We start from the raw sequence: 18836 nt of genomic DNA on the forward strand, positions 1-18836 counted from the left end.
AGGATAGATCCTTGAATTTTTAAGCTTTTGTCTCTTGTATTCGTAATAGTTTATATCTATTGTAATTTTCTTCCACATTTTATTTACCTCTTACCTGCTGCTGACCTTCTACCGCTCGTCCATTGAGAGCCTGCTAACCTACTGCATCACGGTATGGTATGGCAGCTGCACCAAGGTGGATAGAGTGAGGCTCCAGAGTGTGGTCAAGACAGCACAAAAGATCATTGGCTGCCCTCTCCCCTCCCTGATGGACATTTATTCCTCCCGCTGCCTCAGCAGAGCAGCAAACATTATCAAGGACAGCTCCCATCCTGGTTTCAACATGTTCAGCCTGCTTCCCTCAGGGAAGCGCTACAGGTGCATCAGCACAAAAACCCACAGACTCAAATACAGTTTCTTCCCCAAAGCCATAACCACCCTGAACTCACACATGCACCGATAACACAGCCCCCCCCCTCCCCCCAATTTTTTACATATTACTTTTTTTTAAAAAAACGTACATGTTTGTACAAAATGTATATATATATATTTAATATATATATATATATATATATATATATATATATATATATATATATATATATATATATATCTTTTTTCCTATGTTAATACTGTCTATATGTATATAGCGCTGCAGAACTGTACCCCCCCGAGCATGTTTACACTGAGTACGAGGTGCTCTGTATCTCATTGTACAACTGTATAGTGACAATAAAGGCATTCTATTCTATTCTTTTCTATTCTATTCTAAAAGTATTGGTGGCGTTGTAAACTGCTGGTTTGCTTTGACTAGAAAAATATTTGACATTACCAAATGATAACAGGTGCTGGAGATGGTCACTATTGTAAAAAGACATCAGTCCTGTACAAAATAAGCTTCAAATTAAGCACTTTCGTATCAAAAACTACAAGATCAAGCGTGGTATCCTCACACCCAATCGGTGTTTAGTTTGTTCAATTGCTATCGTCCAATCCGCGGGACAAAAACCAATGACGTCGAGCCTTAGGGACTGAAACGAAAATCTTGTTAGTGTGGAATGGAAGGAGCTAAACTAGCTACAAGCTAATGGTCGGAACTAACGGACGTCTATATCTAGCGTCTTATATCTTCAGCGACTAAAGAGTTATTTGAAAGGTGTGTATAAATATCATAAGTCTTCCCCCTTTTAACGGTATTGTGGGTTAGCATTATATTTGGTGTAGCGATTTAACTCGTTAGCGGAGGTTAGCAGTTAGTCAGTCAGCAGGTAAGCTAACGACTGCAGTTAGTTGGAGAGTAAAGGGCTAACATGTTGATAAAACAAACAAAGGTTTGCGACAGTAAATGGTAGTCTTCACTCAACTCTATTCCCATGCAGACAGCGTTTAACATAAGTTATATGCAGATATTTACCGTACAGACAACTGGCTGGGCAGTTTGTGTTAGCATAGGCCTCTTAGCACATCTTTCGAAGCGATGGTCTCAAACAAACACTGAATTTGTTTGGAGTTAGTGCAAGCAAACTATTTAGACACGGCTAACGTCTCTGCAATTAAAAAGCTATGCCGTCTTTTTGCGGCAAACATCCTGCTTCTTGTCTACCTGTGCCCCCAATAGTGAAGTGAGAGAGACACCTTTTCACTTCTGTTATATTTAGGCACATAGCCTAAATTAATGTGTTTATGTTCAACTACTGTGAACTGTAAACACTTTTTTTTTTAAAATTAAGATACTAAATTGCAAAACCTAATGTATGTTGCTTTCCTTTTTATATATATTGACACGGATTCTTGTGCTTTCAGGTCGGTATCATGGGTGAACCACAGCAGGTCAGCGCCCTGCCTCCTCCACCGATGCAGTACATCAAAGAGTACACAGATGAAAACATCCGCAAGGGTCTGGCCCCTAAGCCACCTCCACCCATCAGAGATAATTACATGATGTTTGGCAACCATTTCCAGTGTGATGACCTCATCATCCGGCCTCTCGAAAGCCAAGGCATTGAGAGGCTTCACCCTATGCAGTTTGACCACAAACGGGAGCTCAAGAAACTGAACATGTCCATTCTTGTGAACTTTTTGGACCTTCTGGACATCCTTATCAAGAGCCCTGGTAGTATAAAGCGTGAAGAAAAGCTGGAAGACATAAAGCTTCTGTTTGTCCATATGCACCATCTGATAAATGAGTACAGACCGCATCAAGCCAGGGAGACGCTAAGGGTGATGATGGAGGTCCAGAAAAGACAGAGGCTAGAGACAGCAGAGAGGTTCCAGAAACATCTGGAGAGGGTGGTGGAGATGATCCAGGGGTGCCTTGCCTCCCTGCCTGATGACTTGCCTCAAGTGGAAGGTCAGGATGGTGCTTGTGATGGGACAAAGAGTGCGCCTCCTGCAGCTAGTGTTGGCTGTTCATCTGGGCAGGCCACCAGGCTGAAAACAGAACCTATGGATATAGAGGAAGCAGCTGCCAGCTGCATGGCAACGAGTCAGCAGGAGAAGAGCATCCCTACTTCAAGAAGTGACAAATGGGACAAGGATGCTGCCATGTGCAGCATTATTGATGAACTAGCATAGTTTAATATTATGTTCTTTCTTTTTTGTCGTTTCTTTGCTGAACTCTGTGTAAATATGGCACTTTCGTACATGGTATACACAGAATATTTTTGTTCTTTTTATTTTATAACTGGTTATGTCACTGGTCTTTGCTCCACAAGTCTTTAACATGACTGCATTCTGCTATTGAGTTATACGTATATGGTTGTAATACATCTCTGTTCTCATGGTTTCATGTACGAGAGTGATTTAGAGAGTGAACATGTTATACCTGTGGTTTTTGCCATACACATAAAAAATGTGTGCCTGGGGCCTCAAGAATTATCAGCATTAAATCAAGTGTAACCACACTGTACAACAGTGATGCTCGGTAACCTCTCTTCTGACTTGGGAACTTTCAAAACACATCATCGACGAATGTTTCTTACTGCTAGCTTGAAACAGCTGGTGAGATAAAATGTTGGGCGCAACATTTTATCTCATTTCATCTTTGCTGTTTATGGCTTTCTCAACTGCATCGGTTCTCAAAGTTTTTCTAGTACGTTTAATTTAAATCCCCAAACTCCACAGTTTTTATCCAACCACTAAGAAAAAAAGTTTTACTTAAAGGTCACATTAAGAAAAAATCCACTCAAGTTTCACTTCACCTTGTTGATTATACTGCACCAGTGTTTCCCGCCATGCAGGTAGTGTGAGAACTGCTGCTCTAATAAGATGAGCACTCCAGCAAGAGAAATGCACAGTCATGCTTTTGTCCATGTGTGTCAGTTAATGTGACTTTATCATTCACGTTTGTGTTGTTTTACTAGGTACCACACAGTAAGGCTGATGCCTAAACCTTTATTTAGAAGTGACCAGTGTACTCGTTCACCCACGAAACTTGAAACTATGACAATAAATGCTGTCACATTAACGGGAAGCTGTGAATGTCAGAAATGGACATTTGAGGGTGCTAGCTGTGTTTTCAAGGGCCCCATTGAATGTTGTTTTTATTTAAAATGTAGAAATTCTGACTAATTCCGGAAAACATATTCCCAGAATAGAAATTTTTAACATAGATCAGGTGGGGGTGCTAAGTTTGCATAATTGTAATAAACCCAATAAACAAATTTGCAGTCAGAGTGCAGTCATCTCACAGAAACATAGAGGGCTTTATTAGACCCGTCAGAGCAGAGTCGCATGAAAACTCATGTAAATGCTGGACTGCCTTTATGTTTGCAATGCATGATTCTTGTCACTGATTTGCAGATTGTGTAATCCATGGAGAGTCGTCACAAAAAAGTCGTCATGTATATTATGTAAAATGTCAAATAATTCTGACCCCCTTCCCTCTTTTATAGGTTTTCATAAGCATACCTAACAGTATAACCAATTTTGTGTTGCCTTGCAGCAGATTGCTCTTACACAACTGTTCAGGGAAAGAAATGTGAGCCTTTCAACTGGTTGCTTGTAAAGCAATTCAAGTGCACATGTTTGGTTGTTGAAACTGAAAATACACCTCAGGCTGGTGATTGCAGCGCAGATTTCACTACTTGCGTTTCTGTGATGTTAGCTGAGGTGTCTATGTAACTTGCATAAGTTCAATAAATCAGTGCGTGATACACAAGATGTGTTTTGGCCCAATTTTTCTTTTATTTGAAAAGACAACCCAAGGTTGTTTCTCTGAGAATTCATCAAGGATTTCTGTTCTAATGTCTGTGCAAAAAGTGTGCTGTTTTTGAAGCAGGCAGGAGTCATGATGTGTGTCGCTCTGAGACATAAAGAGTATGTGTATTTGGCCAGTTGCAAATTCCAGCTTTATTTCATTGACCTAGAGTAAATGCTCTGCAGCACACTGCATTTTATGTAATGATGTAATGGCACAAACTGTATGCACATTTTAGCTGTGCATAGACGTTAAGCTGTGTTTGTGTTGACCTTTTGTTTTAAACGACAAACAGGATGGACAGAACCAGGTAATATGCACTGATCCTTTCACCGCACCCCCTCGGAAGTTATTACCCTTAGCTGGAATTCCCTGCTTTGAGGCAAGGTAGTTTCCATAATTTTCTCCACCCTTGGATTTATCATATCCACCATTTTTCCCCTACTCACGCTATACCATCAACTCGTGCCCTGGGGTAGTTTAAATGTACAGATGAAAATAATAGGAAGCGTAGTCGAAGGAATTATGTTATGAAACTCGGCATCGTTGGGTTTCACAACAGGGTGGAAAGCCATTCACTTCACCCAATCGGGTTGCTCGCTGCTGCGTCACGTGATCTTTATTTATGTAATGCAATGGTGTTACACAGTCACCTAGCTTCGTGGCCGCGGAGAAGTAGGCTACAGGGGTTAATAGCGGACTCGGATTACTAAAGAGAAATAACATTAATGTGCGGATTTACCGACCTCGATCGTGCGGCGTGTTTGGATTTTTGGAGCGTCGAGGAAACCGGCGCATTGGACTGGGAGCCGAGAGTCTTTTTTGAAAAGGGAACATGGCATTTGTCCCAATACAAAGACTAAGTTAGGGCTGAAAACGAACAATGTCACTGAATGTTTTGAACACGAAAAGAAAATTTGCCAGGTGAGCGTATGAGGACTCAGTTTTGCAGCCGGACGGAAAGCGGTCTGGTTTAGGCTGATGTGTGACACTATTATTAGTGCATCGCCAGCTGCCAGCATGTAATTTAAAGGGTCCTTGCAGTAACAATACCGCCAAACCGTCTATCTGCAGTGCTTTGACGAACAAAGCGACAGTTCTTCCCGTGGGACACTGTACTAGTGACATAACCAGTAAAAAAAAAAAAAAAAAAAAAATACAATGGAAATGCTGGAGTGCCCCCTTTGCCTCTGTCTGATGTGCGAGCCGGTGACCGTGTCGTGCGGCCACACGTTCTGCCGGAGGTGCGTCGGGGGCTACCTGCCTTCCAAATGTCCGCTGTGCAAAGAGAGGCTAAAACAAAAGGAGGTGAAAAACACGAGGAACAACGTCTTGCTCATCGGCGTCGTGGAAAAGTGCTGGCCCGAAGAGAAGGGGATGAAGTGCCAAATTCAGGAGAAACTCAAAGCCACCGAGTTCGCGGAAGCGTTACGCTTAGCGAACGAGGGGCTGAACTTAGGTAAGTGACACACGTGAGAGGTCTTGACAAGTGCAGGCACACATAAGTGTGCGTGTGTGTTTTCTTTCTTTCTTTTTAAGTGTTTGTTTGATTTATAAATACTATTATTATTTTCCGTGGAATCAAATTACTTTTTTCCTCCTTTTCTTCCACTTTTACGCACTGCACATACTCTTTGCTGGTGTCCAGTGATGGTGCAGCCCCCCTAAAAGCCAAGTACCCGGGTTATTAAGAAGGTTAATAGAGAATGCAAAATGATCAAACATATTAAACCATTTGATTGAAACAACAAAGTAATTTGTGATTTGTGCTGAATAAGCAAGATGCAGTGGAAGAAACATCTGTCTCATTCAGCTGTATTACGCAGTTAAGCATTATGACATAAGGTGAGATGTCGATTGGATAAACTTATCTGGCACAGACTCGGTCGGTGTGTGTGCTTCTTTTATGCACCTCTGCAGGAGGAGGGGAATTTAAAGATGTTTTGTAATATTTTAAAAACTAAACAACTGCAGCCTTGCAAGCTGTTATCTGTGCAACTGCTTACCTTCGGCGTCTTTTGCATGTGCGGTTGATTTTTTTTCTTTTTATTTTCTTTTTTGGTTCATGCAGCCACAAGGAAGTAAAAGGGTCTGCTCCTGCCTTAGATGTGTCGATCAAGTCAGCAGGCGCCCAGGGGATCATGAGAGTGTTTGTGCTATGGGGAATCAGTTGAATTAACCTTCATGTTCGCCTCCTCTGCCAATCCAGTTAAATACTTCTACCTACCTTGCTCCAGCATTGCGGGCTCTTGTGTAACGAGCTCCCTGCAGATTTGTGAACTAGTTTTTTCCCCTTCTTCTTCTTTGTCTTTTCTTTTGATGATTTCTCATGGCACCTGTTCACTTTCACTTGTTGTTTCAGAGGATCATTACCAAGAACTGACTTTGTGTTTGCAAATGCTTATGTGCATAACCTTGCAGGTTCTTTTGTAATGACTAGTCAAGCAGCTTTAGGTAACAATGTCACCAGGAACCTAGAATGCACACTAGTGTGTCAGCTGAAGCTAGAAAGTCTTGAATGGACTGGAATAGGAGATGACTGTGCACATATGTGAAGCAGAAGGTGCAGATGCTGTCGGCGCCAGGGGGGTGGAGGGGCTCGATCAAATATTAATTATCTTTATATAGCGTGCCCATGTGTGTGTTATGTCAGTGATTGAGGAGTGGCATTTAATTGCATTTTTTGTTTTATATGGTCAGTAGTGGTGCCAAAAGCAATTATTTCCTTAAGGCGGCGCATCATAAGTTCTTGGATCGATTTCCTCCATGCTCCAGAAAGCAGAATTACTTGTTATGTGGGCCTGTTACTACCTGATGCGTGTTTCCTCATTTGAATGTTTGGATTGTTTTAATTTTGGCCACTTCTCCTCAAAAGCTCCACACACCATCATCCCTCACCTATCTCACCTTTTCTCACTTCCTCTAGTCCCAGACGACCAGAGTTTGAAGGTGTTCAGGGCCGAAGCGAACTTGGGCCTGAGGCGTTTCTCCGACGCTCTGACGGACCTCGACTACCTCTGCTGCCTTCGCCCCAGCTGGACGGAGGTGAGAACGGAGCGGAGCCAGCCAGACGCAGTGTGCCTTTGCTGTCTGTGTGGTTCTTTTGTCCGGACAACAAAAGCTGATCTGTTGTAGGGAACATTAACAGTGCCACATTTATAGCATTTCACTGCACTCTGGTGTGGGAAAGCCGAATCTGAACCTGCACACCCTCCCACTGTCGGCTTGGTTTTGTAACATGCATGCTACGGCACAACCGTAACTGCAGGAAGAAGGTGTTACCTCATTTCATAATTTGCCTTACCATGTCGACCTGATACATTTGAAGCAATTCCCCTGCTTTTATTGATGTTATGTCATTCACAATGTTATGCAAACAGCTACTTATGTCATAATGTCATTTAATCACTCCATGCCAGTGGGTGACTCACTGCTAATGCAGAAAAACATACTGTACAGAGTCCATTATTGCATTGTTTCTGTTTTTATATCTAAATTTAGACAAAGCGGAGGTTATTGTACTCGGCCCTAGAAATCCTAGGAACATGGTTTCTAACAAGATGCTTACTCTGGGTGGCATCACCTTTGGCCTTTAGTAGCACCATGAGGAACCTTGGAATTGTTTATGACCAGGATATGTCCTTCAGCACACATACTAAACAAGGACTGTCTTCATTCATTTGCACGATATCTCTAAAATTAGAAACATCCTATCTCACCTCTGCTGAAAAACTAGTTCATGCATTTATTACTTCTAGGCTGCACTATTCATTATTAGTATCAGGTTGTTCTAAAAATTCCCTGAAAAGTTTTCAGTTGATTCAAAATTCTGAGTACTGACAGGGACTAGAAAGAGAGCATATTTCTCCCATATTAGGTTCTTTTCATTGCATCAATGTTAATTCATAATTAAATATAATTAATTAAATCCTTCTCCTCACTTACAAAACGTTGAATAATTAGATCCCATCTTATCTTAACGACCTCCTAGTACCATATCAACCCATTAGAGCTCTTTGCTCTCAGACTGCTGGCTTTCTTGTACTTCCTAGGATTACTGGGAGGCAGAGCCTTCAGCTTTTAGACCCATCTTCTGTAGAACCAGCTCCCAGTTTGGATTTGAGAGACATACATGGTCTCTGCTTTTCACATTAGGCATAGAACTTTCCTTTTTGATAAAGCATATAGTTAGGGCTGGATCAGCTGACCCTGAACGCTCCCTTAGTTAAACTGTAATAGGCCTAAGCTGGTGCTTGTCTTATTGCTGGCGTTTCTTTCTAATATTAGGGTCGTTACCTTACAATAGAAAGCACCTTGTCATTGTGATAGTTATATTTATATAGTTAAAACTGAATTGAACTGAATATCCAGAGATGTTATTTTACAGGAAATGTTCCGTAACACCATCATTTTACAGTTTGACTGACTCTGCCTCTAGTGCAGAAAAAAAAAATCTGTAATTCTGCAACATACTTCATGTAGAGTTTTTGTTTAAATGCTCTGGAGGTCTTTGCTTAAACAGACACCAATGTGCTGATTGCATCATTCTGTTTGTGCAGGGCTCCTTTCATAAAGGGAATGTACTGTTGGAAATGGGTCAGCAGAAAGAAGCCCTCATCCACTTCCACCGTTGCCTAAAACTTCAAGCTGATTTTGTTCCCGCAAAGAGCCAGATTAAGAAGGTCTGTTAAACCTCCCAAGAACTCATCAGTGAGAAATGTAATGTAATTCAAGTTGAAGAGCACATGCGATTCCTTATGTATAACAGGATGTAGCACAGACATAGACACTGCTAAATGAAAGGCTGGAGTCATAGAAGGTTAAAGCAGCACCTGCAATAGCATTCTGCGCAGAGTTGCGCAAATCATTTAAAGAACAGGTGATCTTAAGAGATGTTTTAGGATCTGACCTGAATTTTTGATATGTGTGAATGTATGATTTTTTTTTTAATTATAGGTCACACCATGGGTCATATGTTCAGAAGGCAAACATACCTCTAATAACAGATGCAATCAGTTATTAGAGAGCTAATTTTAAAGTTTGAACTTCCAAATCAGTTTAGATTTAGTTTGTTTCTCTGTGTGTGTGTGTGTGTGTGTGTGTGTGTGTTTAAATCAAACAACTGAATGAATGAATAGATAAATAAATAAATAAATAAATAAATATACATGATATCACTGTATAATATAACCCATGATTACAGGCATAATTCCCTTGTAATTAAATGGAACTTTAATATTTTTTATTTGAAATTACAATATGGTTGTATTTACCTACAAATACTTAAAGTTATGCACGATAGAATAAATTTGTAGTCATTTTTTTACAAGAAAAAAAGAAATAATTATATTGTAAATACATGTTAAGCTGGGCATCATTTCATAGAAACTTTGTGAAATGTAAGGAATATGGCACTTGTACGGGCTGTATTATGGTGCAGGTGAAGTACTTAAATTTACTTAAAGAGTTATTATTTCTTTGAAAAAAAGCCTTTTTACCCCTTTATTCTAGTGTACCTACCATAAAATATTAAAATTAATACTTAAAATTAATGTTCACACCCCCATTTTAGCTTTATTTGCATTACTTCACTTAGTTCAGTCTTCTTGCACTAAAACCTAACTTCACTGTGATGACAGTGAGGTATCATGGCACATTTTCTTTTTATATTGATTTTATTCTTACAATGGCAGATCCTGGAGGCAGAGGGAGTGGAAGTGCCAGAGGAGATGCCCTGCATTTTGCAGGCAGTGTCCGAGTACCTAAAAGAGCCCTGTCCCATCACAACCCTCGGCAGCTCGCAGGGGCCGGTTCATGCTGAAGGCTTCAAACATCCTCATGGAGATAAGGGAGAAGGAAAAGGGAGGAGAGATACACATCAGGTAAACATTTCATATGTAGTTAGAAAATGAGTTTTAAAGATTAAGAAAAACAGGAAAAAAAAAAAACATGAGGCGTGTCAGAATTTGCAAATAGATGGCCGTAGTCCTGGAATTTCCTCTGTTTTAAGGTCCTCCCATGAGGTGAGTGTGGGGAAGCTTATGCACTTAAAAATAAATCTTAACAGATAAAACCTAATATCTGCTTTCTCCAAGGTGAAGCATGACACGGGTACTGAATGCTGCCTCAGCCTCTGCCAAGCGGTTTCCTTCCTCCCCGCTGCTGATGAGGATGAAGAGATGATGACGAGGAAAGAAGACTTGCACGGCAAGTGTAAGTCAATATATCGGTGCTCGCATTCATTATGATTTGACTCTCATCTTTAACATCGGCGTACCCAGTAGGAGTCATTTTTGTCTTTTGCAACTGCAAACAGCTTTCTCCACCCCCGCCACCCAGCAGATGGTTTGAAACTACACGATGATCGGGACTTGTTTTCCGAAAGGTCAAACTCACTGCAAACGTTTCAAGGGAATCTGTTTTTGTGTCTTTTCTCTTTCAGTCTTAGGTGAAAGTTATCACGAGAGAGAGAACGGCATGGTTATTCTCACCGTGTCAGACTTTGAGTGCCCTCTCTGCATTAGGTGAGTGTGTTGGACTGCTCGCTGCAATCAATAATGCACCGCTGTTTGTAACGGGGTCATATATCTGGCTGGTCTCGCTTTCCTTGCTTTGTCTGGTTAGTGTTTAGCACACATGCCAGCACTCACCAGATTTAACAGCTAAATCATACATAGCATAAACAGCCTAATGTGTTATGTCTGTCCTCTAAAGGTTATTTTTTGAGCCAGTCACAACTCCTTGTGGGCACACATTCTGCAAAAACTGCATCGAGAGGAGCCTAGACCACAACCTCCGCTGTCCACTCTGCAAACAGCCGCTGCAAGAGGTAACTAGACTGAGTGCATTTAAACCCAATGGGAAGAAGGCCAAACAGCTCCACTTTAAATAAAAAAGTACTTTTTTTTATTATATAAGCTTTGTTAATGCTACCACATTGCGGTCTTCAGGCGCCAGATTTAGCTCAGGCACTCTGACATGAATCTTTTCAATGCTCTACTTTTGTGACAATGTGTGCAAAGATACTGGGCCTCATTTTCTAATAGAAATGTTACTAAGCACACTCAAAATCAATGTTGGATTTATGTTGGCCAATTTAATTCTTAATACTGTCTGTGTGTCAGTCAATCTGAATCATTTTAAACCAGTGGGCTCTGGCTTGCTACCTGCAATCTGCAACATACAACATGCTATCACACTCTTTTATCCCCATTTCACTGTTTATAAGGAAACACATTTAAATCTGTACCATTCAAACAAAGGAAAGAGAAGGTCTGGCTGAAGACACTGAAACAATAGTATCTGAAGAGGAAGGAAGAAAAGGCACACTTTCCAAAGTTTTTCCACAGGGGTGATCATGCTTTAAAAGTGGGCTGAAATAAATAGCAGCTTTGCTGAATATATTTTAACCTAATAAAGCTAACTGTGGCTGAAGAAAAAAAGGAACGTTTTAGCATAAAAAATACTAACAGACCATAAGAATAAGACACTTAGAGGATATGGCGCAGCTGGTCTGTTAGCCCAAGATGAAAAACTTCAGGGAATTTTTGAACAACACTCATATCAGTCGCTATATGCGGGACTACAGAGGAATAACACTGAAACTGAAGACATCCAGCACGGATTCAAGTTGATTTTAGTAAATGGGATGATACCTATAGGACATGTAAAATAGCCAAAATGAAGTAATCACACAGTTATATCAGCACAGTTATATTTTTCGACAGTAGCTATATATACAGCTGAGACAAGACTTTAAAAATGTACTATATTTAAAAAAAAAAATCAATATTTTAAGGGTGGCTTCAATAGAAATTACTTGTGCTGCTAATTTGCGTATTTGCATATTATATGCATACTTGCACCACTGCATTTCATGCTTCCATTGCTGGACTACTGCCACTGGAGTATCCGTAATCAAACACAGACAAATCAGTCACAGACAATTGTATATCTATGAGCACCCTGACACTCACATTAATGATGGAGCACAACAGTGCAAAGTATAATTTTGTTTAATGGTTGCAGGGTTTTTTTTTTTGTTTATTTTTTGCAGTACTGTAGTATCTTTTCTTTCTTCTCATTTCCAGTACTTCAGAAACAGGAAGTACAACCCCACAGTTCTGCTCCAGGACATCATGACCCGACTTTTTGCCCCCCAGTTGGCTGAGAGGAAACAGGTCCACGATGCTGAGATGGCTGAACTGTCAAAGTAGGCGCTTCACCGACACAGTCTACACCTAATTATTGTCGCGACTTTAATAGATTGTTTTGTCACAAAATAGCCCGTTGTCCTTACAGTTGTGGTCTTTTCTCTTTCTTCTAGTCTCACTAAGGACATCCCTATATTTATCTGCACCGTGGCCTACCCTGGAGTGCCCTGTCCACTGCATGTGTTTGAGCCTCGCTATCGGCTGATGATGCGCCGCTGCATGGAAACCGGCACCAAGAAGTTTGGCATGTGCAGCTACGAGCATGGCAGAGGGTATGCAACAGAATCTTCTACCTATTTCCACACGTAGCATACTGTACATCAAATTCTGATGATGATGTTGGGATGAGAACAGTGGCCTATATGATTGCATGTGTATAGAAATTTAAAATAACTTTCTCTAGGCTGTCTGTGTGTGTAGAGAGATTTTGGGTTTGACATTTTCCCGACTGTGAAGCTCACAACAGGCTAGGTGGAACCTGATGGGAATGTCAGCAGGGCACCGCAAGTAGACAGCGCAGGGGCAAAGTTTAAATCACTGATCTGTGACCCTGAGGGGATGGGAAAATAACAACATGGTCACAGGTTTGCCATGAGATCTGCTGTGCATTTTCATCTGCTTCTGAATAGCGTGCCTTTAAAGATCACACTACAACCTCCAGGGCTGAAAAATAAAGCCAGCACAGACTGGAAAAAAAAATCTGTAGTTCCTTGAGTGGCCACTGGACTCTTGGCCCCAAAAAGCAAGTCAGTATCCAGAGACCATAGACACTAATGTTGAGGCTCTAAAATGTGGTCCAGAAACTAATCTAATCTAACTAATCCCATCCATCTGATATGTGTATATATACAGTCTGTGCTGGGTATACCATGTTGGGAGACAGCAGTCATGGTGGGACTTTGATGACCTTAATCATTTTTAAGTTATCCTCATCTTTGTGTCACAGGTTGACATGGTTTCCAGTTACGTTCTTGTGTTCCTTCAAGCTAATAATGCCTTGAAAACGCACAGAACAAAACTAGTTTATATTCATTACTATCGCAAAATAAGCTTTACTCCAACCCCCTCATATTCTTCCTGCATAATTTTCTAATTATTGCATTAAGATGTATTTTAATATGTTGAACCTAAAGACTGCTTTTTATCTCTTGTGCGTCAGATTCGCAGACTATGGCTGTATGCTGGAGATTCTCGATCTGGAGCTCTTGCCTGATGGACGTTCTTATGTGGAAACAATTGGTGGGAGCAGATTCAAGGTACTGAAAAGAGGCCAAAGGGATGGTTACCACACCGCTGATATAGAGTACCTAGAGGACATCAAGGTGAGGGTTTCTGAGATTACAAACAGCAGCATTTCTCTCTCTGTCTCTCTCTTTGTGATTGTTAATATCGTTGCGTCCTCTTAGGTTGATGGCAGTGAGTTGGAGCTTCTGCAGCGTCTGCACGACAGCGTGTACCAGCAGGCTCAGGACTGGTACCAGCGACTCGGCAGCCGCCTCCGTGAACAGATCAACAGACAGTATGGTGCTATGCCGGATAAGGAGGACAACATTCAGGTTTGTGCTTTAAGTGTGACGTTTGCTCTGATAACCTTTGTAAAACTCATTTCCCTCACTCTGCTCAGTAGCCACTGCTTTTACCCTTTTAAATGTCAAATAGTGACCAGTGTTATCATGAGTGCAAAAAAAATCTAAAAGATTAATTTTTTTTCTTAAGTATTCTGATCGATGTTTTCATGCGTCGTATTAGTATGTAATAGTAATGTTTAAGTTATAATAGCAATAGCAAAAACACTGAGGTTTTGCCTCAGCACGTCATTGACCAGTGAGATTATGTAATTGCAGCTACGTCCAAATTTTATATTCAGATGTTGGTTTTGAGTAGTGTTTCTTTAAAGAATGGCTTTTCTTTTATCTTTCAGTCTCTTTAAATGATTTTGTGGTAGTGGAACAGAGAATTATCCAGAGTATTATTCAGTTACACTTAGGTTTGGGCGATTGGACGAATATATCGATCGTTTTTACAAGGGCGATTTATTCATTTATTTGCCAGTGGGTACGTTTGCTAATAATGATGCAGCTAATAGAAAAGTCAACAGAAAAAAAAAGTAATAGCGTTGTTTTAACAGCACCTTGTTTCATCTGCGAGCAAATGCACCCTCCTCAGAGTGCGCCCAAATGCTTGTTGATGGAGCTGCAGAAGCTGGTGATAGCCTAGCCTAGCATACTCAGCCGGATGGCGGACACGTACAAGTCGTGTTTGAGTACTTTGCTCGTACTATACGTCTGCACAAGTCACACACCGCTTTGGTTACATCCTTAGGTTTACCCTTTTTCGTCCCAAATGGGCTGTCAGCGTTAACGCGCCGTCATCACGACTAACATGATTAACAATTAACCCATCTGGAGCACAGACTGACTCAAAATCCCTGAAATGTCTGGATTTCGGGCAGTTTGTCCAAAGTTTGTTCATTCTGCGCTCCAAATGAGTTAATTGTGATGACCGCATTAACGCCGACAGCCCTAATTTTTTGGGGAAATTAATTCGTTCATGTTTGGACTTCTGAGTTGTAGACGCGCAAATCCGTCTGTGCCTGATTACATTGCTGCGCCTGTCAAAAAGTCTGCACAGGCGCGAATGTATCGCCCATCCTCAATTATTGGATTGACGATTGTCGGTTGGTTGAGAGAATTTAAGTTTTCATTACCATCACAGGGTTATTGGACTGGTTTGGCACTTAATGTATTTTCATGATTACAGAGGCTAAACTTTCTCTTTTAGGCTTCGCCTAATGGTCCAGGATGGTGCTGGTGGCTGCTGTCTGTCCTCCAGCTGGACCCCGCCTATCAGACCACCGTCCTGTCCCTGAACTCTCTCAAAGATCGCCTGGGACACCTCCGCCTTGTCCTTGAGTACTTCTCTCAGAGCTAAACCCTCCAGCACAGTGGTACTGAGACCACGGCTAACTGACACCAATATTATGCACAGCACATTTAAAAAAGAAGTGAAATCAAACAAATGCGCACACAACACATTTTGAGTTTCAGGGTTGGGTTTGTAACTATCCTGTATCGTTTCTATGGACTGTGCTCGAGTCACAACTGAAAGCCAGATCACCTGGCTGCTAGCTAAAAGCTTGTGATTTTTATCACACAATCCAGTTGGTCAGAGTCAGGTTTTTGCTCTTTTGAGTGCTTTATATATTTCTTACACCAGAATATTCTTCTGCGCACACACACTGTACATGCTGTACCAGTGAGAACTACAGGGTTGACCAAAGATTGATCATGAATTGTGGGGAAATCGATAACATTGCAGAAAACTAACACTGGGTGTCACTGTTTTACTCCAGTTGTTACATTTAGAAAATCATGCAATAGCATCAGCCCAACTGTTAAACGTGCATATATGATCTACTTCAGCTGCACTTGTTGCATTCAGAAGGAAGAGAGCTGAAATAAGCATAAACAGCAATCGGCACTTAATTTGTAGAGATATTTTTGCAAGACTATGAACCTCCAGAGGGTGAAAGTTCATGTGCCAAAATATTTTTTTGGGGAAAATTCACAGTGATTGTCTTGTGCTGCACAACACTATTTGTAATGCCTGCATGTTAACTGCATCTACGCTATTGACTATGACTAAGTTTGTACTATTAAAGAATATTCTAAGATCCCTATTTAGCACTGGCAAATAATCCAGTAATTTATACTATCACATGGCAGCAACTTGAGTATCACTTTTTAAAGAGTAAAAGCTGCTGTTTTTTTTTCTTTTTCAGTGAAATGATGGCATTGAGATAGCAGCAGGTTTGCATTATGCTACAAACCTGCGATTATGCATGCTGATGGTCAAGTAGCAGCACAGCACTGCATGTACGTGTGTCAGGTGTAAAATAACAAGTCACTCTTGACACAAGCCATTTTTTTCCACTTCTTTCTTTTTTCTTTTCTTTTTCTTTTTTTTTTCAAAAGTAGATATGGTGTGTTGTCTGCACTGATAACAGTTACTGTAAAGTTTGAGTCTGTGTAGGTGGTGACACCTAACTCTGGCCCATCTACCACCAAAGTCGTGGTGCCTTTGAGTGCCTGGGCTGACCCACCAGGAGACCTGCAAGTCTTAGTTTTTACATGGCGTTGATGATGAACTGGGTGATCTTTTGTGGATATAGTGCTACATTCCGTGGAATGTTGAAGCTGTAAAGTAACATAGAACTAATTTACTAAACACTATAGGCTTAACTGGGTGATTTTAAAAAAGAAAAATTGATACATGTGCCATTGATATTTCTATATTAATTGCTTTATATAAATAGCTGGCCAACTTGTCACTGTGTTTATGTCTGTCTATATCATGGATGCTGAAGCTAGCCTTGATTCCTTTTATGCCTTTTGTATGGTGGGCAGCAAACTTTTTTTTTTTTTTTTAACATTTCTTGGCCAACATATCACTTTAAATAATAAGAATTAGACCAGCAACACACTTAACAGATACAGTTTGTATGACAGCGAGCCAACACCCCGCTACAGAGACCGCTTAGATATAGCTTACGCTCAAAAGAAAAATTTCACATGCACGGTTGAGAGATTTGAGGTAATCTGAAGATGAGGGTAGAATCAGAGATGACAATGAATGTGCTACAAAAATAAAACACGAAAGTCAGTTTCCTGCTTCCAGACAATAAAGCTAACTCAAATCAGAAAAGGGATTTAATTCCATGTCCACAGAGGCGATTTTTTTCACCTCTCTGACTCAATTTCTAAGACAAATACTTTTGCACAGTAAAATCATTTTGGTGGGGCTTTGTTTTCTGATGCTCACCTACAGTCCCTCACACCTCTTGCATGTTTCCGTTTGTCAGTGTTATTGTTTGAAGAGATTTCCATGAATAGAATAATGATCTGTGTCGATCATAGTCAGCTATGTCACGTTAGTTTACCCTGCGCCGCTGTGAGATTACAATTCACAATGCTTTTGTTTTTTTTACAAAACAACTCATCCCAGTCTAACTCTTTGTCATCTTAGTGTTTAGCTGGTGTCCATTCATTGTGTAGGTTCAAACGTCTGCTAATGCATGCCCCCCCCCCTTTACACCCTGGCAGCTGTTCATTGACATCGGTGCTACCGGACTGTCAAAAAAATGCCCACGAGCACAGTTAAACCAGTTTTCACTGAATCCACACCGTCTCCGATGCTGAACACGAGGCATAATCAGCGACCTGTTCTTGGCAGCGATTGCCCATGAGAATGAGCCGCACAGTTGTCTGCTCAGGAAAAAATAAAAAGGCTGTGAAAAGCACCATGGCGACTTGTTCCTGCTATGTGCTGCAGATCTTACAGGAAACGTTGGCCGCTGTGGTTGGACGGTCAGTGGTCTGTGGGCTGCGTGTGAACTGAAGACATGCCTGTTTTAGTACCACTCTGTCAGCAATGGGTGCATGCAAATCTGCCGAAAGCGAGAACAATGTGCGCCAGATGACGGATTTGCTTTTAAATCCCCCCACCCTTCAAGCCAAGAGCAGCGAATGATCTTGATCTGAATATTTCTTACCTGCTTGCCCACCCCACCCCCTCCCTCCCAGATTGAACTTTTTAAATGTTGTTATAAATAAAAAAAATTCTCACATTCTGCGTAATCTTCCTTTAATTTTGTGTCTGAGTGATTTGAATGTCACGCTGCCAGTTTTTCTGGCTACATTTCACGCCAAATGGGAGAGCCAGGGTCTATTACAATTCACAGCATGACAGAAACCGACACATAGGAAGAATTGATGGGAGCGAAACATGCCTCACATACTGATAATAACACACTTTGGCAGGGAAACTGTTATAATTACTGAGAGAACTGTGAAGTGCTGCAGCTGCGGCAGTGAGAAAGGAGTCCATGATTTCCTCTTGTGGATAGAAATTTAAATTAGAAGAGGTTGAATGGGTATTCCCTGTGAATATCCAATTGGAAGCTATTTCTAGATTAACTACACCAGCTCTAAAGAAATTGCAGGGGTTATGATGACTCACAACCTTCAGGCATTTCTTTTATTAATGGTGCATAATTCAAAGTTGGTTATTTTTAATCCAACCCAGACCTTATGTGTTAAATTGGAGGAAGTGACTGCAGCAGCACAATCAAAAATATGTTAATACATGTTTTTGTTGTTGTTGTTTTACATAAACTCTAAACCTGCAATAGCCTACATATACGTAATGAATCAAGGTTCCACCAGGGGGCAGTCTATACCCGCTAAAGACTAAGGCATGGCACTTCATAAACGAGGAAGGCTTCACAAGACTGTTATTATATTTTATTTTTCTCATTATAATCTCAGTCCCAAACTGATCACGTCCACGAAAATAGGGTCAGCGTGAGATTCTCCAATACAGAGGCGTTAATACAAGAAGATGAATGTAGATGTCTTTGAACAATAATAAGGGGGAAAAAAGCATCT

General features: G+C 40.9%; 2 protein-coding genes across 2 annotated transcripts; both read left to right on the forward strand.

Moving 5' to 3' along the window:
* Positions 1-992: 992 nt before the first annotated feature.
* On the forward strand, positions 993-4138 carry med7 (mediator complex subunit 7). The gene is made up of 2 exons (XM_026188807.2): positions 993-1135; positions 1783-4138. Exon 2 carries the CDS (start codon positions 1792-1794, stop codon positions 2551-2553), a length of 762 nt encoding a protein of 253 aa, XP_026044592.2. The 5' UTR covers positions 993-1135; positions 1783-1791; the 3' UTR covers positions 2554-4138.
* Positions 4139-4784: 646 nt separating this feature from the next.
* On the forward strand, positions 4785-18016 carry lonrf4 (LON peptidase N-terminal domain and ring finger 4). Its single transcript, XM_026188816.2, has 12 exons — positions 4785-5636; positions 7104-7222; positions 8737-8859; positions 9871-10059; positions 10273-10390; positions 10620-10701; positions 10892-11006; positions 12268-12389; positions 12504-12662; positions 13550-13712; positions 13797-13946; positions 15172-18016. Exons 1-12 carry the CDS (start codon positions 5339-5341, stop codon positions 15319-15321), a joined length of 1788 nt encoding a protein of 595 aa, XP_026044601.2. The 5' UTR covers positions 4785-5338; the 3' UTR covers positions 15322-18016.
* Positions 18017-18836: the final 820 nt, after the last annotated feature.

This window comes from Astatotilapia calliptera, chromosome 2, assembly GCF_964374335.1.
Source record: "Astatotilapia calliptera chromosome 2, fAstCal68.1, whole genome shotgun sequence".
NCBI classification, from domain to species: Eukaryota; Metazoa; Chordata; class Actinopteri; order Cichliformes; family Cichlidae; genus Astatotilapia; species Astatotilapia calliptera.